Source organism: Neopsephotus bourkii, unplaced genomic scaffold (assembly GCF_033783945.1).
Source record: "Neopsephotus bourkii isolate Nb327-2 ecotype Australia unplaced genomic scaffold, CSIRO-AGI_Nbou_v1 NB_1780, whole genome shotgun sequence".
Taxonomy (NCBI): Eukaryota; Metazoa; Chordata; class Aves; order Psittaciformes; family Psittacidae; genus Neopsephotus; species Neopsephotus bourkii.
Window position 1 is genome coordinate 3686430 of NW_026902254.1, and position 27705 is coordinate 3714134.

A 27705-nucleotide genomic window follows, 5' to 3' on the forward strand; every position below is an offset into this window, starting at 1 on the left:
ATCTCAGGGGAAATCCTAAGTTTGTATGAGGATGCTTTTTGAGGATACTGAATTCTTGTGGAATAGTTGGTCAGCTTAATTAAGGTCATCTACTTGGGAAAACTGCTTAGGAAAGAAGTGAAATCCAGGTCACTCCAAGAACTAAGGGGATGCAAAACCCTTGTGAAACACACTGGTTTTCACCTCCCTTCGTCCTTCCCCATTTCACTCTCTCTTCTGTGCTCCCTTCTGTTCAGGGCATGCTGTTTCATCCCTTCCTTACTAAGTCACCATTATCATCTTACTTACACCTCCTGTGGAAATACTCTTGGGCCAGAACATTTGCAAGGCGTGAGTTCATGCTTACATTCATACTGAAAAAGAAACTACCAGATTCTGAACCACTGGGAGTATGTGTTTTTACTGGCATTTCTGCTGCTCCCTCAACTCTGCTTTCTCTATTTATTCATCCTGATTAGGCTGCCAAGGCTTGCTGAAAGGAGGCTTGGCATTTACATGTCTTTGACATTCCTTATGTAGTTTGAGGTGTTACAAAGTCAGCAGCAAGGACACCTTCCAGAGCTGCTGAGTCTGCGTTCATTTATTTATTCTTGATGAATCAATGTCATATCTGAACAGAAGAAAACTTTTTTCACCCATCAGGTTACTGGGAAGCAGTGGGTTTTGAACATGTAAACAAACATTAAGGGGAAAACAAACCAAATTCAGTAATCTCTCATGTCCAATAAAAGATCACAAAGTTCTTCTGTAAATACCTTACATTCATGATGAAAACAAGGAACAAATAAAGAACAATCATTCAAGCCTGCCAAGGCAAAACCCAGATGCTTACTGGAATGATTATGGGGAAAAACTTCCTTTATGAGCGAATTCTTATGAATTGTCTCCTACAGAGCTTCCTGAGCTTCCTGCAGAACCTGCAGTGGGGACCGCTGAGGGAACAGAAACAGTGTCATAAAGAGAAAACAATGTTTTCCCTGTTAAGAAGACATGACACTGTTAGGGGGAACATACAGAATAGAGTATTTCAGTTGCAAGGGACCTACAACGATCATTTGAGTCTGACTGTTTGACTACTTCAGGGCTGACAGCCAGATATGCCACTGTGAAACTGAGGCTTCATTTCTGAGTGAAAACCTCCCAACATCTGCATCATTTCTCAGAAAATAGGATCGGAAAAATTCAGATTATGCGCTTAAATGGTTGCTCACCAGTGCAGGCTTTGGTCAGAGCACAACCTTTCAGAACTGCCTGGCCTAACGGAGGTGTGCCACAGGTGCCCTTTCTCATGGTCAGCCTGTTAAAGACAGATGATCAGTAAGCAGTTATTAACAATTTATTAGTAACTTATATTTATTCTGACATGGCAGGGGGGTTGGAACTAGAGGATCTTAAGCTCCTTTCCAACCCTAACTGTTCTATGATTCTATGACATTGCATAGCTTCTTTTGTTTAGATTTTGAGATTTGAGTCTTATTTTGTGTTGGCTTTTGACTAAGGAAGAATATTGCCCTATTTAGAGAGGAGGAAAAGGGTCTAACTTCCCTCTGCAGAGAACACTGAATCTCTTGTGAGATGATTTCACACAGCCTCAAAAACCCACAAGTCACACACTAGTCTTAGAAATTCACGTGACAACTAACCAAGACCGCAAGGGACAGAGAGATAAAATACCTCTTCGTGTCTCAAAGAATTATATTTTTATGACTACTGCAAGGTTGATAACTGCCTTTGGTAAAGCTGGATTCAACACCTATCATTTAAAACCAGATTAATTTAGAGGAAACAGGTTGCATGAATTCATCTTTCAATCACACATCAGTTGGAACATGTGATGGGATCTTTATTTGAGCAAAGGCTTTGGGAGTTTTATGGGTAATTTCCTGAGATTCACTTTTGTGAGTGCCCGCTGATACTTTGCAAAGTTTAAGACAGGGAGGTCCACAGCAAGATGAGGAGCAGAAGGCAAGCACCAGCGAGGCTCTCATGTCGAGCCCCGAAAGGCCACTGTTCGGCTTTTAAAACGACTGAATTGTCCTGAGCCCGCTGGGGACAGTGCGGTGCAAGCGGGCTCCTGTTCGGGGCCAGCAGCACCCTCAGTCTCACTCTGCCGGCTCTGCCGGAGGCGGCTCGGGGTGGCCGCTGGAGGCGGGGGTCAGCCCGGCCTCCTGTCAGCCGCAGGCACCGAGCCCGGCGAGGGGCGGGGGGGGACGGCGGCGACACTCTAGAAAGCTGTGTTCCCTCTGCGCGGGGGGAGCAGTTGCTGCTGCTCCTCAGGCAGCCCTCGCAGGATGCCGTTCCAGCACGGCTCTGCCCGGGCGCGGCAGCGCACCGTCCTGCTGGTGGGGATGGTGGTGCTGCTGGCCGGCCTCGTCCTCGCCGTCGTGCTGGCCTCCATCCTGACTCACGGGAAGCAGGAGGGCAGTCCTGAAATGCTGAAGTGGAAGGACAGAGGGACCACTAAGAATCTGCAAGAAGTCATCCTGGGAAGATGCTACAACTACGTCATGGCGCGGCACTCTGAGCTGGGGTGAGTAGTGGTCTCAGTTGTGCGCCGGGTGTGTAAAGTGAAGAGTGCTGTCCCACACCTCCACCTGTCTGTGTCCACTAGGTTTGTAGCAGCAGAGGGAAATCAGGGGAGTAAGACTCCTGTTTTGCAGCAAACTGGGCAAACTCAGACAGCAGCTGTTAGTGCCCAAATGGAGGCTTTTTAAGGAAACTACCTGCAGAGCTAATGTAATACTAACCCTAGGTCAAAACATAATCAGAAATGCATTTCGCAACTTCCTTAGAGTCATAAAATAAAATAAAATAAAATAAATAAAATAAAATAAAATAAAATAAAATAAAATAAAATGCTGTATCCTAACAGGTCTGAGTATGTGAAAGTGAATCCCTTTGCTGTAAAGCTGATCTGCCAGGAATTTTGTAATGTGTGACCCCACATTCACATAATCAAAACTATGCAGGAGGGAGGAAAAGAAGAAGATTCAGCACAGATTTATAGAATGGACAAAGATGTTAGAAAGACATTAGGAAATATCTTGGTGTTATCCAAAGCAGATGTTTTTGGTATGTGGACAAGACCTCACAATGAGCACAGACAGCTTGCACAGGGAATGCAGACTGATCACAGCGCCAGCACGGCAGTCCCAGGCAAAACCTTCACCCATGCTTAGTCCATTACAGCAGGCAGGGTAACACTCCTCTGCAGCAGAAGAAGATTGCCTGGGCCGAGATCTGCAGTAGAGTGTGAGGGCTAAGAATTGTTTTATTGATCCCCTGACCACAGGACAAGGCAGACTGTAAATATGGTGTGCCCCAGGCCTCCTGCAGGTAGTGGGGACACCCAGACTCTCCAGACAGGATCCAAAGCAGCCAGGGTCTCTCAGCAGGGACCCATCCATCACTTCTGTGGCACCAGCCACTCAATTTTGTGCCTGCAGTAAACCTCCAGCAGATATTTGCACCAGTCTGGGTTGAGCACCACAGGGCTGCACTACACCTTGGCCAGGTGACAGAACCCTCCTGGTCTTTGCCTTAATAAATTATCCCTCTCTTGTTTCCATGACATTAAACTGATGGGAGCAAAGCTGTACGTAGTTTGCTTGCATTTGGACTTCCCTTGGCCTTGGATGTCTGGTGCTGTATGGAAAAGCAGTGCTTGAAAGGAAGTGGACACATGGAAAATAATGGGCCAGGAGTGCAGAAACTTTACATTAAAAACCTAAGTGGGTTTAGTGAAGGGGGATCCTTTTACGAGTAAAGTAAAAAAGTTCCCGAAGCTTTTTCAAAATCATGCACACGTTTCTAAAATCACACATTATTTTATTAGAGAAGTGTATCTAAATCTGAAAGTATTTTGAAGCCAAAGAGCCTTTGTTACTTATGCTTCTTTCATGCAAACTGAGGTGCTGAAGATGTAAAAAACCCTTTTGTGTAAATATGCTTTCAGTCAACGCCATGTACGTATTTGCTTGCAACACAGTCTGAATCTGGACCACAAATATCGCTGGGAATAATTCATTTAAGCCATTATTGCAAGGACACCATTTAAAAAATCACAAACCCATGATCACGAGTTTTCTGAAAAGGCTGTTTTTACAAGGCATGACATTTTGTGCTGTTCATAATCCAACACCCTTTAGTAGCTTCATGGCTGTGAGCTCACTTTCTTCCACATCAAATGATTTTCGTATAGTATCACCGTTTTGTTTTATGTAAGAGACAAATATGCTTGTTTACATACACTTCAAATGTTCGGGAGGTTCCTGAACAGAAAAGCAAGTGTAAGTGCTTTTTTGGGAATCCAGCTTGAGATTCCCCATTTCTGCTCCTGCTGAGCTCTGTGCAGTCTGCCATGTAACCAACTGTTCCCATTGCTGGCACTTCCTGATAATGAAGTGGGTGCCTTCAGGAAACATCAGAGAGGCCCGTATCTTTCATCCCACGCTCTTTCATGATTAATGTAGGCCTTGGATCTTGCGTTGTGTGAGATCTTTGATACACTTAATCAAAGATAAGGAGGAGGAACAGGGAACTGCAGAAACTCAGGCAGGCTTATGAGCTGCGGAAGCTGTGTCCTGTGCACGGCTAGGACTTCTGGTGCCACTGCTTCCACCATGGGAACCTTGCTGTCTTGGTTAGAAATCTTCTGATTTCCTCATAAATGTGTACAGTCTCTTCTTGCCCTTTTAATCTTACATAAACATGCGCAGTTGTTTAAAAAGCCCTGGGGTTGGAGAACTCATGGCCATTTCCTCATATTTTTACTTTTTCATGGTAGAGCCACTAAGTTCCATCTTTGACAATTCTTTCTTTTTTTTTTTAATAGCAATTTAAGCACTGCAGTAGTGAGTGAGTGTGACTACTGCTGTTTTGGAGTGCCATATTGCAAATTGGAATAGATAGCAGGTTAAGGGAAAAATGGGGAGTGTTGACATATGAATATGGACTTCTAAATATTTATAGATATCACAGCTGGAGTTAACAGAGGCCAGGAGTCTACAGCTCCCATTTCAGCTGTACTTTTGCAACTGCATATTATAACTCATGTGAGAAAGCCATGGATATGCTAGTGTACACCTTCACCACCATGGATGTGCTCGTGTACACCTTCACCATCATGGCTGTGCTCACATACACCTTCACCATCATGGCTGCTTCAGTCCTAGAGGATACCTCCGTGTGCTCTCCCTCATCTTACTGGAGCCCCAGATACTGTACACAGTGGCCATGCTCTGGTCATGTTCTTCTCTTTTCCAGTATGATTCGTGGGCTGAACCCAAGCCCGGTGAGGCCACTGGAATGAGTTTTGGGAACACCTCATGCAATCAGATTTTAACCTGTTGATTTGCTTATTCTCCATAGTTACCAAAACGTTTTGGTGCTGTATCAGACTTCTTCACTAAAGAGCAGTTCTCAGGTGCTGTTTACAGCCCCTCCTGATGATAATTCGGTTCAACTGCCTGTGTGCAATTCAATCCTTGGTTTTGTTTCTGCTGCTGGGTGGGTGACTCTTACCATTTGTACACATACAGCTTCCTCAGTTAGCTTTCCTGCTTAGATCTGTCGTTGTGCCAAAATTCAGGAGAAAGAGGCAGGGAATACCAAATGTTTATATAATGCATTCTCAGTGTTAGTCCCATTTAAAAGGAGAAAATGTGGATGGTATAGCAGCAGGCTTTGGGTGTTTTGTTCCCTGCACGTATTGTTGCATACCGGGATACTGCCGTTAAAGAGCAGTACTTCTTTTTGTCTTCCCTGGAAAACGCTGGTTGCTGCCAGAAGACGGAGCTAAAGCAATAGTTTCTCCCAGCTCAGTAGCATTATCTATTTTCAACATTAACAAAATCTGGAAGCTCTGCTTTCACTAGTCTTGCAAAAAAAAAAAAAAAAAAAAAAAAAAAACCACCAAAACCCTACTCATCAGCCACAGCCATTGGTATGTATTGCAGTTTCATCTGAATAAAAGCCAAAAGCAGTTTGGTCTGAAAGAAGGATTTGACCTCGAATTATTTGTCTCCCCATCCCAGTAGTACGGACTCCCTCTTGTGGCTAGCACAGTTCTCGTACTCCGGGTCTCATGCAACGCAAATCCAAGTTCGCAAGAATTTAGCTCCGGTGTAATCAAAGGAGGAAAGGGCAGTGAGGTCCGCAGAGCTGCACGCTCACCAGCACCAGGCTTGTGCAGGGCCAGCTCAGCACCTCAGATCTGGCACATCAGTGCTGGTCCAGACCAGTTGTGGCCACCCAATAACTTACCCGTTGCTCTAAGGATGCTGTTAAAATGGTTTTGCACCTTGATGCCCACTGAGGAAGAACAGGTAGTAACAGACATAGCATGAAACTTGTTGATAAGAAGTTAACTGGTTTAGTTTTCCCCTTCAGCAAGCTTTAATTGGCATGCTGAGATCAGATATGATCAGCACTTTGTGACCTGGGGAAGGAAGAGAGAAAACATGTTATCTGAAAGGTCATAGTCAGGAGTCCCCAGAACACAAACAATGCTTTTTCTATTTTTTTAAATCTAGAAATAAACTCATCTAACATTTGCAGCTCAAGTGATTTTTCATTCCCAGATAATGATGACTCCCCCTCAGATCTGCAGCCACTTCTCCATTTCTGATCCACCCCAACTAAGCCAAGCTTTCAAGGACCTACTTAAAACTGGATGAAGTCTAACCTCTAGCAGTGAGAGAGCACCAAGGATGCACAGAGGGAGCCAGTTCAGTAACGTGTGGGACTCTCCAGGCCCAGCAATCCTACTGTGCCTGAGTAAGCAGTGCAAACACCCAGTGATAAAGATGCAAAGCGCAGAACTTCAGTACGTTTTTCATGCAATGCTGTGTGGACACACAAGATGTACTTCCCCTTTAGATACAATTGGATCAACTAATGTTGTTTTCATAGTTTGTGGCAAATTCTTTCTATATCAAATTGTAACAGTCTGTAATTCCTTTGAATATAGTAAAAGTTGATGCGTGTCCAGGAGAGATTTGCTTCTGACTGCATGACTATGAATGCATTTTGCATTTCCATTCTTTTGCAGCCTGTGGAGATGGAGATACATTTTGTTAAAATGAACACATGGAACATAATTTTGTATGAGATGCTATTGCACTTGAGCATAATTTCTTCCAGAAAGAAATCTGGGTTTTGTTGTATGCTTACTTTTGCATTTTGCCTTCATGCTTTGCTAGGCACTTTTACACTGATTTCTTTGTATTTGTTCACTGGTTGTTAGCATTCTCACATCAAGCATGGCACTAAACAACAGCCATAATTTGATTCAGTGTCACAAAAATCTTAGCTTTATTTTATATAACCGTGACATATGAAACTTACATGAGAGTTGTCTCTTCATTAGCAAAATATGCCTTATGTAAGAGAAACCTTTACTGAATCTTCTGAAAGGTAGTGTTGCAACCTAATAGTAATTCATTAGCACCCTATTAGAGTGCATTGCAGACTTCTAAAGATTCTCAATTTAATACACATCAAAGTGCAAAGGATCTAGTTTTACTTAAAAACCCACATTATCTTAAAAAAATTGAATTGTTACTGTTACACCATCTCTTTTTGGTCCCAGAGCAAATGAATGGCTTTAGTTGCACTATCTGTGGAAAAGGACATGGGTTTCTGGTGGCAAAGCTGAACATTAGACACCAATGTGCCCTTGTGCAAAGGTGAGTGGTGTCATGGGCTCCAGGAGGAGTGCTGGCAGTGGCAGGAGGGAGCTGATCCTTCACCTCTTCTTAGTACTGGCAAGATATATCAGGAGTGCTGGCTTCAGTTCTGGGCTCCCCGGTACAAGGGGGTCGGGGACATACTTGGAGCATGTCTAATGAAGGACTATGAAGGCAACTGAAGTGTCTAACATACAGGAGGAGGCTGTGAGAGCTGAGACTATTCATCCTGGAGAAGAAAAGGCTCATGGGGATCTTATCAGTGTGTATAAATACCTGATGGGGGAAGTAAAGAAGAGAGAGAAAGCCTTTCTCAGTGGTATCCAGTTGTGGGACAAGAGCCAATGGAATTAAAATTTGCAATATAATTAAAATACAGGAAATTCCATTTAAACATAAGATTTTTTTACTTTTTTTACTGTGAGGGTGACCTAGCTGTGGAACAGGATGTCTGGAGAGTTGGTGGAGGTTCCATCCTTGGAGGTATTCAAAACCAGACTGGACATAGCCCTGGCCAACCTTCTCTGAGCCAGGACTTGGGCTATGTGATCTCCATAGTTGCCTTCCTATTATTCTATTTCTTAGAAAATGCTTTCAGACTTGCAAGAAGTCCACTGGATAACTTGGACCACCAGTGGTGCAAAAGCATTTTAGCTCACCTGTAGTGCCAATGGTGTTGATATCTGTTGCTACACTCAGTATTAAGATGATCATATAACATACTGCTCATTAAATGCCCAAGTCAGAACATATGTTACAATGCTTCAGTGTACTCTCTTAATAGTCCTTTCCATACTTAATATGCTAATGTATTGTCTTTAATACCCTTTCTGTGTCGATCTTGTTGTATCAAACGTGCAGAGCTCTGTTTTCTGTCCTTCAATATTTATAACAAGGTCTTAATTTACAATTGTTTTCCTCTGATTTGTGTGTGAGTGACTTTGACTGTTCTTGTCGTTTCTTGGTAATTACAATATAATCATTATTCTGACAATGGCAGGGGGTTGGAGCCAGGTGATCTTTAAGATCCCTTCCAACGCAAACCGTTCTGTAATTCTATGATTGTAAATATTAACAACCGTCTCAATCTTTCTTAAAGATACACTCCCTAGACTGCGAAAAGTCATCCAACTCTGTGCAAAGCTCATACTCAGTTCTGCACAAAACACCTTCCCGGGCTGTAACTCCACTGACAACAGCAACTCAAAGACAGAAATTCCTGCAAATTTAACAGGGAGATGTCAAAAGGTGTTTTGTCTTTTCTCCATTGCCAACATCAATGCACTTCTGAGGAACAGAAATGCTGCCGAAATCAGAATTTCTCTCTTGCTTTGGCAGCCATATGTCAACTCATCTGTCTGTTGTCTATATTAAGTTATAATCATATGTAAATTGTTATTAAATGACTATGTATTTCTCATATACTCAAACTTCTTACATTTATATAACGGTGGTTACATATTTACTGGTCCTTGCTGCAAGATTGTGTAGGATTTCAAATAGTATTTCAAATAGTATTTCACGTTTGGGTTAGCCTACACACACTACATCACAATTACTCCTCTGTCATATATTAAAATCTCCTTGCAGTGAGTATCTCCTTTGGTTTTAATCCCAGATACCAGAGAGAGTATCATTCTGTCCGTACTGTCCTTTTACACATTCATTAGAAGTATTTGTTGATGTTAATGTTGTTGCTGAAAGGTGGAATCCTGTTCATCGCACCCCTCCTTGCTTCAGTTCTCCTGTAGCATCTGTAGAGATGCCAGTGAAAACAGCTGTGTTCAGAGGTGATACTGTTCAGCTGACATTTTTAAATTATGGCCAAACTTCAAGAGCTGTTTAATGCCTCAGAGCACTGTGGGGAAATACAGCTTTGACTATGCATACGGATAGGAGTAATAGATCCATTTTCCCTCTAAGATCAAATGAAAACCTACCTCAGGTGTCCAAGGGTAGAAATAGATGCTAAAGATGCAATTTATCTTCCCAAGAGATGACACCAAAATAAGGCATTAGCAAAGAGCACACTCACACTTGTACTAAATCCCTGATCCACTCCCTTGTCCTTGCCCCACTGATGCTTGCTACCCTTGAAGCAGGGACTTCTCCTGACTTACTGCACTTATGCCAAATTCCAGCAGTTTTAGTTCTATAAAAGCCCCCAGTGTGCTACAAATTCATGTTAAGGGAAAAAAAACCTAAAAGAGCATCTGCAGCTGCATTAAGCCATTGAGCGTTTCCTTACCTTAACATACCTTTATTTAGTTCATTCTTATAAAAGTGTTTTTCTAAGTTCAATATTAAAAATAAAACAATAGTAATAATACACTTTCTAATCAAGAGGTAAGATGCCAGCTTAAATTTGTTCCCTTTATTGTCTGTTGATGACATGGCCCTCACTTGGAAGCTTAAACTGTAGAGCAGTTATGACTCTCTGTCAAAATACAGTCCAGGTGAGACTTCTGCCCTTCTGGAGGCTACGTCCCACTTACAGAGCATTGCTGAAACCACCATCTGCTCAAGCAGCTTGGTTTTTCACCCGGGAAAGCTGAAATTAAGCCAGAAAAAGAATCTGAGTATATAGATGAGCTCTTCCCTGGTTTATAGCTGCCACCTCGTGGTTCAGCCCTTCCCAGAAGGGTGGTAAGGCTTAGTATTGGCCTGGAACACTGATTCCCAACTCACGTAAGATACTCTAGGAGCTATAAATCAAAGCCACAAGTACACCTGTCCCTAAAAACTCATTCCTGCCAAAGGTTGAGGACCGGTGTGACAAGGAGCTATAGTTTGTTCCAGGTCATTCCTTGGACACAAGCACACACAGCCCTGAAGTGCACCCAGTGGAAATCTCACCTTGTACTCCTTTTCTCAGGCCTCCATATTCCCTGTATCTGCCATGGAGAATTTAATTGCTCTGCCTACAGGTAACCTTCCCAGAAGTCATCTTTCTTTGAGGCAGAGTTTTGGATCTCTGTCTCTATTCCCAGTCAGTTCCTTCAGTACTTTCTTTATTGGCTTGTGAACTATTCAATTAGCAGAGAGCAATACTTACAAAATCAAGCTGCCAAAAAAATCCAGTATGTCATTCCCATATTGGAAAAAAGTCAGTTACCATAAATGTTTCAGTGGCAGACACTTTGCAATAATTAAACTAAGTGGGTAGCTAGAGGCTCATACTCATTGAAGATGCTGGGATTGACAGCTCTTCCATAAGCTTCCTTCATCTTTTTTCCTTGGTAATTTTTCCCTTCTCTATTATACCAGTACTAAAACCAGCAGACAGTAATGTGTCTCCTCAAATCCTCAGCAATGACAGCATGTTGGCTGACCTCTGTTAATGCACATCTGCCTGATTTTTAGCACAAAGGTACCTGATGGGAGACTTCAGGTGCAAGAGTATGAAGGAAGCTGATCCGTTGCATGCACGTGCCCATTTCCTGACTCAGTGGTCCGGAGATGGGTCAGCCCCGTGAAGAACTGCAAAACTTTGGTGCTGACCTCAGCTGCTGCTCCGGAGAAGTCCCTTCTCCCGCGTGGTGGCAGTGTTCGCCTTGTTTTTAGCTCCTCGCACCCGCTCCTCCGGGCGACTGCGGGGGAGTCTGGCCACAGCTGCCTGGGCTGGGCTTGGAGGCAGCCCCACGGCATCTACTCCGGAGCATCAGAGGCATGGCGAGGCTGGGAGAGGGGAAGGGACAGCAGAAGGGAAAACAGAAGTGTTTAGCACATAAAAGGCAGCAAAAGGATTTTAGGTTACAGAGGGCTTCTCAACACAGGCATAAGGGTTACTGTTCATTGCATGATTTTTGACAACATAAAGAAAGCTACTTGTAAGCTCACGTGAAAAAAAACAACTGAATTCAATATGGATGTATAAATTGCGCTGCTGTCTACAGCCGACAGAGTTTACTTAAAAGAGGAAGATAAACTGGCACACAGGCAAAGATGTGTCTGTTAGATGCAGGAATATTGATACAGCATTTAGATGCTTTGACATGTGTTCTCCTGAAATGTCTGGGCTTTTACAAGTGAAGACAATGGCTTAGACTCCCAGGAGGCTATGAATTGGTCTTATGCCTTTGAGGAGCTTGGTTATAACCACAAACTTCTCACTGACGTTTTAAAGAGCCGTATTTCTGAGTGCTTAGGTGCATATCTGCATTACTGTTGTGGCTGAAGGCGATAGCAAATGAGAAGGATTTTCACATACAAACTGCAACTGCTGGGAAAGTTTGGTCTCTGCAAAGGGCAGCTGCTCAAAGGGCTCAGGGCACTGTGGCCAGCTCAGACTTCAGAGTCACAATTAAAACCTTGGTGTGTCCTGAAAACCTTGCCATGTTTTAGAAGGAAAACTCAGGACCTTGAAAAGCTCCTATTGATGGCAGGGGAGACCATGTCTCATGGGGAAAGTCTCTCTGCCTGGTAAAGCAATTCAGACAATATGGGCAGAGTTTATTGAGTTCTCCAGAACAAAGCCTGGAAGTCATTTTTCACTTGTAAGCTTAAAACAGGTTCCATACTTGAAGTATCTCTTGCAAATTCTGAGTGAAAAACTGGAGGCAACATCGCCCAAGGAAACACTGCCCTTCTTAAGAGATTTTAACATGTCCAGTGCTAACTGAAAGATATTGTTCATGGTGTAACTGAAATCAGCAGAGATGAAACTTATCCTTGGTATTATACCAATTAGATCCATTTCAGCTGGGGATGAATTTGCTCCATCATGTACAGTGAAAGGAAGAAAATAATAGAATAATAGAATCACAGAATAATTAGGGTTGGAAAGGACCTTAAGATCATCTAGTTCCAACCCCCCTGCCATGGGCAGGGACACCTCACACTAAACCATGTCACCCAAGGCCTCGTCCCACCTGGCCTTGAACACTGCCAGGGATGGAGCATTCACAACTTCCCTAGGCAACCCATTCCAGTGCCTCACCACCCTAACAGGAAAGAATTTCCTCCTTATATCCAATCTAAACTTCCCCTGTTTAAGTTTTAACCCATTACCCCTTGTCCTATCACTACAGTCCCTGATAAAGAAAAAAAATACAAGAAAAATAATTAAAAACTAATTAAAAATAAAAGATATGTTGATAGTGATTTCCCACGTACCTCAACACCATCCCATTCCTTTAAGTGAAAGGACACTCTTTCAAGGTTAGCCAGACCAGTGTACTGATATGCAAGAAATAATGACGCATAAGCTATTTTTCTAACATGCACATTAAAGTTTGGCTCTGAGGATAGCTGCTAATGTGAATATTCTTGGCCCCAGCTTCCGCTGAATAGATTAATGTGATATTCCTATAAAAGGTCAATGTATAGAAATACTCAGATTCACTGGAAAAAGCAACTTCTGCCCAAATATAAGAACAAATACAGGATATACTTTGCAGCATATAAAACATTTGGATTTAATAAGGAAACGGTAGTTGTAATGGTTATTTGTATACCAGCCCTTATTTTATGCTATACTGAGTGCAGGATGTAATCTCTGTCTCTAAATGTTCATAAGGCAAGTTCTGCAAACCTCACTTTCTAGAGAAAGGGTTGTAGGCTCTGTTCTTGAGTTTACAACAGGGTTCAGTGTTTCTTCTAGAGTCTGTTAGGTATTACTTCACATTTACCAGCATTTCCCAAATTCTATTAATTTAAAAAAAAAGAGCTTTAAAAAATGAAACATAAGATTGTATTTCTATAATTATGTATATAGTATATATATTTTGCATATTATTGAATTGGAATTAAATATTTCAGATTCTGTAGAAGAATAAAAGGCCTTAAATATTTCAGCATAAAAAAGTTAGCCTCAAAGGAAGAAATCCATTATGCATAAATAGATGATATTCACAGATACAATGCAGAATTTATAGGCAACACAGAACATGTAAAAACCCAGGGATGGAGAGCACACAAGCCCTGCAGCAGAATGGTATGTAAAAGTAGCATGTAAGTGTATTCACCATGGACTCCTGTATCCAAACTGGATTAATTTAATTGACTGGTAGACTGGTGATCTCTTTTGGACCCTTCCATTCTTTTTCTAACCAAAAGAAAACTAAATGAACACGTTTTGTGACTGAGAACTTCCCAATAAGGAGTTGGGAGCAGCCTTAAGAAGACAATTTGTTTCTCAGGCATTTTTAGGCAAGGCAGATGTGCTTGTTCCAACCTGAAAGTGTTCTCACTGGAATTCTCAGCATTCCATGTGCCAGCAAACTTCTCATATTGTGTTCAGGAGGCCCAGAGCTACAGCAGATTTCTGCCCTTAGCTCTGCTCAGCGTCAATTAAATGCTGCACATCAAATACTTTCTTGCTGTGCTGGAAAAAGGACAGGTGAAACCTTATTGATAGTGTCTACCTTAAGGGTGAGGTTGGACAGAGTAGCATATTTTCCTGGATCTGGGATTAACAAGTCCTAAAGTCTCCTCACTGCTTATTTTTTCCATAGATCAACCAAAATTGTTGTTGTATGTGCCTGGAAATCTCTTTGAGATGTGAGGCAAAACCTGCATTTCGTATCAGAGAAAGAGCTTTCCAATGGCAAATCAATGAATTACTATACTCAGTTGTAAAATTATACATGTTGATAGGTGAGGACAGTGAAAATGGAATATTGATTAGCTTTCATATGTGTTTTTTTACGTTAAAGATCTGTATTTTTCTTTCTAAAATGATGATGAAATTGCCTAGTTTCTATATCATTAGAATATACCTTATCGGTCTTCTTCATGCCTTATCATTCTTCTGTGTGGTACAACTAAAAGCACCACATCGATTACCAGCTGTAGAAGAGCTTCCCCATTTGGAGGCTAAGCACTTCTATGATATTAAACACACAGTTTTGCTCAGCTCTGCCAGGGCTGTGGATGAAGCCTCTCCTTTCCCATCTGAATGACATCCATGCATATCATCAAGTGCTGAGCTCGGTGTCTTGAAATGCTGGAAACCTGGTGCTTTGTATCTGTGATTCAGCAAATCGTCTTGACAGGACTGTGAATCAGCTTGGTTGTTGTTGCCTTGTGTGTCTTACAGCCATGACTTGGGTCCAGCAGCAGAAATGCTTTGTATGGTGTCTCTCACTCACCTCTCTGCTTTGGAAATTAAAACCCCAGGTTTCTCTTAGGATTCCTTGAATATTTTGTTTTCTGAGACGAAACTTAAAACTTTGTAATACAAAAGGATAAATGACCGGGTAACCAGCTCTCACCTGCGGCTCTTATACTGTTATACTCTATACTGTTATGTAGAACGCATTTCTGGAGCAGCTTATAAAGAAAAGTCCTGACAGGAGGCCAAATCATTTGACAGAAAGTGTGCTCCATGTAATTGTGAGATGCACGAGTGCTTACAGCCAAGCCCTACAAATTCTCTTTACGATACCACTGACTGTGCAAAGCAAAGGGGACAGCTGCCGATTCAGTAAAGTCACCTTTTAATCAGTAGGAGCCCTCTCTCTTGGCTGATGCAGTGTGGTCATGTTGTAATCCTATGTGGCAGGCAGAGGTATTTAAAACTTCCCAATGCCTAATGAAGTACCACAGTTGGGAAGATGGCCTCTGTGGGCTGCTTACAAGGTTTGCAGCCAGCTACAGGCTCCTCCAGGAGAAAATATAATACACCCAAGTTAAATTCTGCTAAGTAAAACATGTGAATGCTCCCTGACATGGCTGTGCAACAGCAAAGCAATGACTGTGCTCCCTACAGCATCTGCAGTTTGGCTTCTTATTTCTACAGTGACTGTAACTGAAAGTGTATTTAGGCTCCTGGATAAAAGAGAATAGCCTGGTAAAAAAGCATCATTGTTATTAGTCACTGCTTACCTGGAGGTAAATACGGTTTATGTAAACAGGAGACATGGTCCTTACTCTGCAGGCACTGCCCCTGTGACAGACTGGCATGGTAAGAAACGAAATTCAGCATGTGGCCAGAGCTGCCCTGTTGTCATACTGTCATACTGTCTGGCTGTTTGTTACACAGCCAGAGAGCTGCCTTGTCCTGTCCCCAGGCTCTGTCCACAGTTCAGACAACACTGTACAGTGGCAATACCCAAGTTTGTTTCAAATCAGCAAGGTCAGGCTTCAGGGTATCTGCAGCCCAGATAGAGCTCTGTAGCATAATGCACTTGGCTGCCCCAAGAGGGAGAGATGAAGACACATCCACCATAGACTCCTCATGGGGGGAGGACTGGAAGAAACTGGGACATGGAAACCTGCTGTAGTAACCACCTTACTGGTATGTCCTCCCAATAGCCGTTACCATGTATAATGCTAAGTTAGATTTGTTACTGCATAAATAAAGGCAGAAGGGAAGGCAGGGCAAGGACATCTTGGTGTAGCTTGCCTGATCCTTCCCAGTGTGATACTGACCCAAGCCCCAAGACAGAGGCATTCCCTCTGGTATGTGGTGCTGTTGCTTTCTTCTGGACACAGATGGAGTCTGGCCTCCTCTTTGCATGATGTTTATTTTCCATAAGGCTTAGGAAGGGAAGGAAGACCATTCATGTCCAGACAGCAAGGGAACAGCCAGGAGCTGACAAGTGGCTCTGAGTCCTGCAGTTTGGAAGAGGCCTGCATAATACAGCTCAACTCCCTGTGTTCCAGTTTGCAATTCTGATGCTCAGAAGGGCACTCAGTAGAAATTGTGATCAAGTTCAGCAGTAGCAATGAGATCACAGGCCTGTAGGGAGGATTAACTTGAAAATGCTTGGAAATCTTCAGTGAATTACTACCACATTTCTTAATCCCTTTAGGACTATTTTCAAGACTAATCAAATTCCACATCCTACATGTTACCCGCCTACCAAATGGTAACAAAGCCTGCAGCTGCATGTCTGTCACATAGTAATTGATCAGTGCTACTTTTATAGTGTTCTGAAGGCATTCGTTTCTTTACACAAGACTAAGTCCATTCTTCAAATGGCTTGTAGCGGGAACACACTGGGAGAAGATTGAAAACAGTGAAGAAAGAGTGGATGAGTCAGCAACAGTCAGAAGAGATCCATTCAGACAAGCAGACAGTAGGATAACGCAGTCAGCATATTACGTTTACGTAAAAACAGGGAAGAGGAGGATGCAGAACTGTGGCAATACTGTCACTGCTGCAATGAGAGGGGCAGGCTTTCCACAGGACCTGAAACTATGGGAGCATGAAGAGGAAGGGAAGTGCGCCCAGGGGGTCACAGCCTGGCAAACACATACTACAGACAATAATTACAAATTACCTTATATTTGCATTCATAACCTCAAGTACAAGGAAGCAGATGTTCTGAGCTGTTCCAGACATTGTCTGCGGCAGCCTCAACAAGGGAGCATGGCACTCCTTCAGTACAGGGATACAAAATTGCTTGTCCACACTGCAACAGATTTCCTCTCCATAGTACAAAAGGGCTCCTGCTTCTGTCAGCAAAGAGGCACTTTGCTTCCTAGGCTGATGAAGTAGTATCTTAAGAAACAAATGTAGGCTGAGGTGATAGGGTGTGTCGTGGCATGAAGCAGTTCCCCCCTTACAACTTTAGTGGAGTTCTGACTCATGCCAGTGAGAGCAATAGGGCCAGAACCCGTAACACAGTGGAGGATCAGCATGAGACTGGAAAAACCTACTGGAGACCAAGCACCTGGTCTGGATCTTGGTTGTACGTGTGCAAATCAGTTGTGGCTCCAGTAAAGTCGATACCTGCAAATTAGTGCGTAAATGAAAATAATACCAGGTCCAAACCAGCCAGAGCCCTGCTTTTGCTTTAGATAAAATTGTAGATGCTGTTTCTGTAGGGTTGAATGCTCCACGGGGATACACATGGGCATATTTTTGGCTCACTGTACCTGAGGAGGAAGTATTCTTCAGCCATAGCTTTAAAATGTAGAACCTACAGTCTGCCACGTGCTGCTGATGATTTGTCATGAATAATCAAGGAATGAAATCTTCTGCTTATGTGATATCCGCACTGCTGTTTTTAGGGGACAAAATCATAGAGGACATTCAGATGCTGCAATAATCAGTAATTTAAAATGCAGGAGAGAGAGAAAAATGTTTTAGAAGTGCTCATTCCTCATTTTATACTTAATTTGTTGAAGATATGCTGCTTTTGTAACAGGTAATGTATTTTTGTGCCTGAGCATAATTAGAACTCCTTTAAAATCTGATCCATAGTATTTAACTATAACAGAAAGAGATCCTTTCATATCCATAAATACTCATAAATTCTAATTAACTATGTTTTAATCTTTTGGCAGAGATATGGATTGCCTAAAAATATGGGAATCATTAAAACAGGCATTCATTTACAAGAATCCCTGTAATACTACATCAGAAGATTACCAGCCTTTAATGGAGTTAGCAAGTCACCCTATACCCTGTAACAAGGTAACATCAGAATGCACAGTGGGCTTCTTAAGTAGGATTGTTGAGGGATGGCATGCCTGAGCAGTGGTCTGGGTGATGGGATCTTGTCCATAATGGTTATGAGGGTCTATAGGTCCACAAGGATGGTGTTTCTCTCTTGTGCTTATTGCAGTAGTGCTGCAGTTATCACCTTTGGATCCAAACAAACCTGTTAATTCTCTGTCACTGGAAATCATCACTATGTAAGGCTTGATTCAAACCTCAGTACTGGAATGATCCTGGTGAAGTGATGGAGATGCTCCTGTTCCATAAGCATACAGCTCTCTGTAAGGAGCATGCGGTCATGCTGTCAGAGGGACACTGCTTCTGAAACACTGCTCTTCCCTGTGCAGTTCAAAACACACTACAAATTACGTGTTTATCCTATGAGAACTAGACAAAACCTTTCCTTAAAAATTCTTTACAGGCTGAGCACTTCAATTGCCACAAAAAGTAACTGCCCAAATAGATTTGGGAAATGGGAATGTGGGCTGGAGAAATAAGAACTGACCCACTAAGGGGAACGTGCATCATTTCAATGAAAACAAAAACTCCTTCATTACCATGAAAACTTTTTTTCTCCAGGAAAATTTCCTGACCAGCTCTAGTGTAAGTATCACTTATTAAACATTGTACCTTATTTACAGTCACTGTTTTGGAGCAAGACAAATGACCTCGCTCATCGTTACACAAAATCCAACCAAAATTTCTTTACTTTGGAGGACACCTTGTTGGGTTATATGGCTGATGGGGTTTCATGGTGTGGAGACCCCTCTGCCCCAGGTAATAAGTCCTATTTTTTTGCAAAACAAATATGAACATTTGAATTCCAGATTATTCTTTTCTCTTGTATACCTAAATACGATCCTTTCCACATATTCTTTTCTTGTAATTCAGTTTAAAACCTTTATTGTACTTCTGTTCCATGTTATGGAAGACTGAAAATAATACTTAGCTCTTGAGTTAATTTAGAGAACACAACTTTGGCTGTTATTAAAACACCAAGTTGCTGCTTAGACCAATGGTCACATCTAACCCTCTTTATCTAGTTTACTTGCTTCCTTCCTGCAACTTCTACGGGACAGATTGCAAAACAAGATTGCAAATCAAAAAGGTCCTGGGTGTAGGCCAGTCAAAGTGGAGGGGTAGCATGCAGGTACCTGGGGTTACTGATGCCTGCATGACTCCTGGGTTGGTGTTTAAAGTTGGCAACCACTAAACTGGGCTGGAATTGCTGAAGATGTTGAGCAAAGTTTGATTTTGCAATGCAGTCAGAGAGTATTTGTCAAGAGTATTTGCCAACCTATTTCTCACATTTAGGACCCTTTATCTTCCTGTATCACTTTTCTGGGAATTATTTGCATACAGGGCCTGTAGCTGCCTTCCTGAAATGTGTGTGAGCGTACAGGAAAACCTTTGAATGCATGCAAATTCCTTTTCCTCTTAGAGCCCTTGTCCTATGTAGTCTTCTTGCTTTTGTAGGAGCAAATCTTTCTGCCATCCTTAGTCAGCTCTCAAAGCCATCTAAACATTGCAACAATATTTGCTCTAACCTTAGCTATTTTACAAATGTATTTCTTCTCAGGAATCAACTATGAATCTTGTCCAAAACGAAGTGAATGTGAAAGCAACCCTGTCTCTGTGTTCTGGAAATTGGCATCCAAGATGGTAAGATTCAGAATAAATCTCCCCAAATCCAAGAATGTTGAAATGTACTAAGTTGCTAACACTGCCAAAAATGTGAGTTTGCAGATTGGACTTAGAACATGAAATAGTAAAAGTTCACACGAGCTTTGGTTTCAGGTGCTAAAAATCATGTGGAAATTTGTATTTCAAAGGTCCCATATTTTATGTACGGTATTTAATGTCACTGCAATTGGGGCATTCTTATTTGTGGACTGTGTGCCACTGTCTAGAACAGCACCCGGCAGACAGCTGGAGCTTTGCAAATAACGTTTACAATAACAATAGTCACCACCTTAACTAAATCAGAGGATGGAAAGTGCTAAAACAAAATTCATTTCAGCACATTAATGTTGAGAGCAGTGCCCGAATTGGCACGGGAACACTCAAAGCAGCAGGCAGTCCCCTTCCAGCTTCCTGCGCAAACCTGAAGAGCATGTCTTCTCACAGCAGTAGCTGGCAAGGTTCCTATGATGTACCCACCCATGTGCACATGCCAACTCCCCTCACACAAATAAGACCCTGCTACCCCAAGTTAAGCAGTCAGTCTGGCATTGCTCAATCAGCACTTTATACAGGAAAAGTGCCAGGCAAGAACCTGCTCTCCTGTATCAGTTTGATTTTACATGTCTCTCAAGACTTCACCCTTGATATGACTGTTAGTAGCTGACTGCTCAGGTGGAAAGCAAACATTCTGGTATGCTTCAGATCTCATGTACATAAGAAAGTCTTCTCATTGTAAAAAGATGCTGTTTTGTGGGTAAACTAGTGTACATAATTTTTCCAAGGTCAAAAGAGTTTCTATGTTCGCATTGATCAGCCCAGTTCCAGAGTCCAGGAGCGACAGACCACCACACAGAGCCAGGCTTGCTCAGCTGCAGGCTTTCTAGACAAAATAAATTTAAAATCTACTGAAACTCATGATTATTACATTAGAAAGTTACAAATAATGAAACTTTCCTGCAGTTTTACAGCTCCTGAGATCCGAGGTTGAGCCACACTTGTTTAGATGTAACACTGGGAAGATTTGAGAAGTACAGTCCCCTGTGTTACGCTTTTGAAAAATTATTTGTCTTACTACCAGATTACCTATCTAGTGAGTACTTCATGTTGTAAACTTGGAAGTCTTTAAATATTCAGGCACAAGTTTTAAATAACAGAACAGTGATTACATGATCCAGTACTTTAAAAATCAAATCAAACAAATCTCAGTGATGAGTTTGACTAAAACCACTGTGGAGAAAATTCTCAAGCCACAGAAGAGCACAGAGCATGAGTCACAAGGTAATGAATGCACAATGGTTTGCGTGTCCTTAAACTAGTGGTACCTCTGTTCTGGCTCAACCTCACCACTGGAGTTAAAGCAGAGTTATTCCAGTTTACTACAGCCCCATCAGGCAGCTGAAGTTGGGGAGCTCTGGAAAGCCCTGTAAAATCTGAAACCAGCAGTGACAGCAGAGTTCCTATATGATCGCTGCAGTCTCAGACTGACACTTCATACCTGGCTACTGCAGCTTTATCACAGTTTTGCCATAGCTTTTCAAGGCTTTCGGGGTTTTTTGCACTGACATGTTCTGTAAAAATATTGCCCAGATCCTGCACTTGTATAAGTCAGTTCTGATGACATCAAAGAGTCACAGTGATTTCCACTAGCTGCGAGTCTGGCATGGCTCTGCTCGTAGTGCCAGAATATAATGTCCATTTGCTTTGTTCAGTTTGCAGAAACAGCATGTGGTGTGGTTCAAGTGATGCTCAATGGATCACTAGAAGCTGGAGCTTTCAAAAGCAGCAGGTATTTACTCAGCATGCTACCATCCAAGTTTCTGTGGGGCCTGTGTGCTGGTGAACAAGCCTTTGCTAGTGAGTCCCAGCGCAGAATAGATTCTGATAAACACATATAGGGGTCTAAACCATTGGTTGCTGTAGAGCTGATTCACTTAACTTCTTCTATACAGTGACTGTAATTAAAATCTGCCAGAGAGTATGCAGATGGGGCAAACAGTATGCTCTTACTGCACAAAGTAACTTTATTGGTGCGTTGATGGTGCATTTATTCATTATGAATGACACATTTCTAACTGTTTATGGAGCTGACTGGATATTACCCTTCCAGACTGTGCAGTCTTCAATAATATTGAAAGACATTGAAGAATATGCTGGCTGGGGGAACAGCCGTGTTTATTTCCCTTGCTCCAAACCAAATCAATAGCAAGTAAATCATACAGGAGAAAAGACGGAAAAACCTTATCTTGTTTCAGCCTGTGGACAGTTTCAAAGGTTCTGCTGACAGTGAAATAAGAATGGGAAGAAAATATTTTACCATAAGGCAATTAAATAGCCTATGAAAATCCACTAACTAGCAAGATAATGTTCTTTCACGGAGAATAATAGCAGCACAAGTATTTGGGTTTCATACTCTGTACAACTTTCTCAGATAACTAAGAATGTTTTGCTTTTTCATGCCCCATTCTTACAGCATCTTTGGAAGCATTGAGATCTTTAACCTAAATCCAGACAAAGTCTCTGCAGTACACATTTGGCTTATGCATGACATTGGTGGACCTCAAAGGTAAGTCATGCCAGTATGAAACAACGAGAAGTGTGTGAGAGGCAGATGGCACCGCTTTGATGAGCGACTGTCTAACAGTAATAATGTGTTAAAACTTGCTGCACATTCAATCTCTTAGCTGCTTACTTTATTGAAAAGAATAACATTTGTACTGTTGTTTTCTTTAGTATTTTCCATAGGTACTCCTGAACTGTTATAGCTAAGACACACTGACATTTCTCTCACTTTCAAGAGGTCCCATGACCTTTACATTCCTTCCAACCTCACTGAACTCTACAGACTTTTAATGTGGGTGCAGCACAGAAGTCACAGAGCAGGCTACTTTTTCAGGGTGAACAGTGGAAAAATATGTTTGTTCACAGGAATAGTACAATTATTGCTGAGCAGAACTATTTTTGATAAACTAATGTCAAAGGCTGGAACAGGCTTCCCAGAGAGGTTGCAGAGTCTCCATCTGTTGGACATACTTGAAACTCGAGTGGGTCCTGGGCAACTTACTCTCATATTGGCTGGATATCTCAAGCAGTCGCTCAGCTCCTTGCCAAAAACAGAGCAGAGGCAGTCACAGACTGAGTAAGACAAATAGGAGGTGCTCATATCCTGTTTCCACCCATGTTTTCTGTCTGCTTCATCCTAGCATACGTCCTGCCTGGGACTTAGCTGCTGGTTTTCATGACTTACCCTTTCTCATCACACAGAGGACTTGATCCCTTTGTCGTTCCAGAGACTGAATAAGCTCCATTTCATACTCCTGTGGATGGAGGCAAGCAGCAGCTCTGGAGCAGCTCTAGAGCACATTGAACTGTGACTGGAACTAAGTTATTTCCCACAGATACCTTCTTGCATAAAGTTCTTGTGCAAGATACACAACTGAGTATCACATACCTTGTAAGAGCGAAGGCCCAGTGGTAGCCAAAACTCCGCACACCAATGGACTTTACAGCACATTAGCAAATAAGCTTTTGAAGAATCTTACCTGAAATAAAGCAAAGTGACTTAGTGTGGAATGTATCTGAGCTTCTTGTACACAGAAGGAACCCAAGTAATGAAAGACTTTTCTCTCTAGTGAATCCTGCTCAGGTTATTCCATAAAGAGGTTAAAAAGCATCTTAGAAGAACGAAACTTTCAGATCACCTGTGAAGACAATTACAGGTAATTACTTGCTCTTATTGGTGGTGACTTCTTAACACAAAACTAATACTGCGTCTCCCTCTTGACTCAATATAGGTTTACAGCAAGCTAGAAGGGAGTCCCCTCTTAACTGCCATCTCATCCCTTGGATGCGGCTGTGTGGTTCTCAGGAGCTTCCACTCTGGCTGCAGACCTCCTGTTGGCTGGGTCTGGGGTTTGCTCTCTGCCCTGCACTTGCCATTGAGCAAGTTCAATTGGCAACCCAGCCTCCTTCAACAGATTCTCATCTGACCAGGCTTTTACACACAGTAATGAGATCCAAATAGGAGCTTTTCCTTCGCTATAGCTTAAGCTTACTTTCTATCCAGCTGCTTTGTCAGAGTGAGGCATGAAACATGATAAGTATTAGTAATTGCTATAATTCACCATTGTCAGGAGAGAAAAACAGGAGTCCAGGAAACAGCAGCCCAAGTTCAGACTTGCCTGCTGAAGAGATGGAAAAGCCTGAGATCCTTTATCCCTCTGTGTAGTTTCAGAGACCTTCATTAGTGCTCTTTAGTGACATTAGAAAAGCAGCAAATGTTCAGTATTACCATATCTGCCAGGAACAACTTCTTAAGAGTGAAGAATTCATACTTGGGTAAGAGCATTTCCAAAAGAAACAAACATTTCTATAAACCACTGAACTCATTCCATTCGTATTAAATAAGGAAAAGTTGGTCTGCAAAGGAGTCAAATTCCTTAACTGGTGATAGAACTTTAATCCTGATGGCAGAGCAATATATTCCTGTTCAGGTATTGCTGAACCTGACTAATGGGCGCTCTGCACATTGTGAAAATATTAACACTGGTGTGGTGTGTAAATCTGATGAGCTGTGTACTCGCTTTCTCTTTGGGTACGTGCAGCCTTTAACCAGTACTCCCAGGACCTGTAAATAGGCACAGATTATTTCAGCCTATGATGAAATAAACTAGGGAATGGGGAGGAATGGGAAATATGTAGTACCTCAGATCTGTTGTGGATTAATTGAAGGAGAAACCTGAAACACACTGTGAAGAGTTGTTGACACAATTGTTGCTGTGGATCACAACTTGCTTCTTAAGATAGAATAACAAGTAGAGCTTTTTGTCAGAGCTCAACTAACACATACATAGAGAACTGTGTAGAGTGACATGAACAGTTAATTTTACTGTTCTTTATAGAGAGCAATAATAAACTAACCAATTTGTATGTGCAGTAAAACTCTTTGGAATAGATCATATAAATGAGCTTCTCTCCCCTGAAGTCATTCCAAACAGATCCATGTGGGTCCATATCAGCTGAGCATCTGTTTTTTCATGCCATGTAGCAATCCATACTGATCATTTTCTCTTGCTTTCGTCCATGGCAGCAGCACGTTCCAGAAGTAACTTAAAAATAGATTCCCTGGGTGTACTTCTAGCAAAATACCTAATTCTGTCTGACATGGTTAGCAACAGCTTTACATTATAGCAATAGGGATTACCACTGGGTAAGCAGGATGGTGAACTTCCAGCATGGCATCAACTCCGCAGTCTGTGAAAGAGATCTTACTTCTTCATAATTATTGTCTAATCACAGCATAGCTGACATGGTGTGAGTTCACATCCTACTTTATTTTGTACTCACCTGCTCTTGTCCTTAGCCCCTATAAACACCAAAGTTATCTTTTCACAGCAAGGTCTAAAAAACTATATCCTAAGCCATCCACTTGATAAGCTCGTATGTAGCATACCCTTTGACTTTCATGTTGCACATAGTGACTGTGGAACCATTCTGTTATACTTGCAAAGTGGTTACTTAAGTTTTGTTTGCCTTTGTGTCTTGTCACAGGCCAGTTCAGCTCCTTCAGTGTGTGCATAACCCTGACCACACAGACTGCAAACTTTGCACCAGCTCCACAGCAGCTCCATGAAACGGAGTCCTCCATGCTACTGAAGTTGACTGTGTGTAAAGCTGGAAAAGATATGGCTAAATAGCTTAGGGTGATAAATAGTAATGTGGTGTGTACAGAGTCCATAACCAAAACCCTTGCTGTGATACTAACAGCCACATAGCAGCAGATGATACTTTAGGTGTCATGACTGTACACACATGCACACAACACACTATTTCAGAGAGGCTGGGGGATGTTCGGTGGTTGAGGGCAGATGCTTTGCCCTGGTTTGCCCTGGTTTCCCCCCTCCTGTACAACTCCACTTGTGCCCAGGGGCTCAGAGTGGGGATTCCCTGGGGTGTGCACGGAGAAGAACAAGAATTTCCAGAGGTAGGGCTTGCTGGCATCAGCACTCAGCTTCCTCCCTGCTGGAAAGCTGGATGGAAAATGACCAAAGCATTCTACATTCTCCTTGCATCCCAGTGCAACATCCCCCAGAGAGGAACATTGCCCCACGGCACATGGTATAGATCATGTTGCTCCCAGAGACTGTGGCACCTCTGAGCAGATAAAGCAAGCAATGGGAGAGGCAGAGCCTCCTTTTAATGGGCATCATAAGTAAGTGGCTGGTGGGGAAACGACTGAGCTGAGCCAAGAAAAGACCAGAAACCACTCAGAGGGTTGCCAGGAGCTGTAAGGACATGTCAAGTGTGTAGCTGGAGAGAGAAAATAGCAAGACTGGCTCAGATGGCCCCATTAAAATCCTACTGGAAACACCACTGCAGTTCACATTACATGTCATTCTTAATATAGCAGCAAGTATAAGCCTTCCAGCTTTCATGGAAGGTCCCTCAGGCCACAGGCTGGCCAGCCCCTGGAATAGAGACAAACATCAAACGGTTGCCACAATAAGGAGTCTCTCTTGACCTCAGTTTCTGAGGTGAAAGGTGATGCCTTGCAGTGTATAATTCATATGCACAGACATGCTGCAGTACACTGAACCAGCAGGCTTCATGGATTTTGTTTGATTCCTATTCTACTGCTCTCACATGCATAGTCAAGTGCAGGTTTATAACAAAACAAAGATCTGAGGCCAGCTTGTGGTCATGGCTGTAGTGCCTTTGTGCAGTCTCATCGGCACTAACAATACTGAGCAGGTTTTGCTACAGATATACTCTCAGGTGTTGCAGCACCAGCGTAACCAGCCATTGTCAATTTGGTAGGCAAACCGAGGTTCCCATGATCCCTTAGACAGAAGGTTATAATACTCTTTGTTTTAGTGACTACCCAGAGTGTGAAGCATCCTTATGGAACTACACAAGCCGGTGTAATTTCGTGCACCTCTAGAGGAGCCCTTTCTCTGTAATACAGAGGCCTGCACTGAGCATAGCTGGACCAGACCCAAAGCCTCACCCATAATGTTTACATTAAGTGAAATGTATTTTTATTTGCACTCTGTCATGTAGCTACTTGGATGTATCGACACAGACACATACCAATGCTTTCAGATAGGTTATTTCTGACAGGTCAAGAGTTTGTCTTCATGCTCACTTTTGTACCTCTTCTGTTGTAATATAAAATGTTGACTGTAAAATCGAGACCTGTAATAAAATTGCTGATGGCAAACATTGTTAATTCATGTCACATTCTACTTAACCTCAGACTGAACATGAAAATAACTCACTTCCTAAAATTAGCTGAGAAATTCATTCCACATATGAAAGTCTATATATACCCATCCAGGAAAGCAGAGAAAGGGCAGAGTGCACATCTTCCCCAGACTACACTCACTACCTCACTTTCCATCTTATACAGAGAAGTCATCGTCTTTGCACGTGCCTGGAAGTGAAACATCCTGTGTCTTTACCTTGAAAACAGACATCTGGATATATATGTTGTTCTCAGACATAGTAATTAACAAAGGTGACTGTTTTTATCAGTGGTTAAGTAGTAAAATGCTAAGGAGCAAATCTGTGTTACTGAAAGCTGAGATGAACACTTCATACAGGCAACTGTGCTGGAGTAAATGACAACACAGGTCTCAGCAAAGAACACTTCTTTTACAGGTATGTAAAAAGACACACCTTAACAGGGAAACTTGGCAATAAACACACTTAACACCAGGGCAATAACTGAACTTGTAACTGCCTGGTTTCATTCTGACTCGTTCTGCTGCAAAGAGGGGCTGCAGGCTTTGCAGATCTGCAGTGGGTGTACTGGGAAGAGAGTGCAGGACACTAAGGGTTTGTTTGCTTTTCCCCTCTTCCACTTGCAAGGGGAGAATTGTCAGCCCAAGCACAGTGGCTGCCACACACTCTGGATATGCCTCAGCCCCTTTCCCCAGTACCACTCTC

The 27705-nt window shown here is 42.4% G+C and overlaps 1 protein-coding gene across 1 annotated transcript; it reads left to right on the forward strand.

Moving 5' to 3' along the window:
- Nucleotides 1-42: 42 nt before the first annotated feature.
- CD38 (CD38 molecule) lies at nt 43-26986 on the forward strand. The gene is made up of 8 exons (XM_061379662.1): nt 43-2530; nt 17925-18054; nt 18720-18855; nt 19658-19740; nt 21471-21547; nt 22232-22324; nt 23391-23477; nt 25309-26986. The coding sequence occupies exons 1-8, from the start codon at nt 2292-2294 to the stop codon at nt 25388-25390; spliced, it is 927 nt and encodes a 308-aa protein (XP_061235646.1). The 5' UTR covers nt 43-2291; the 3' UTR covers nt 25391-26986.
- Nucleotides 26987-27705: the final 719 nt, after the last annotated feature.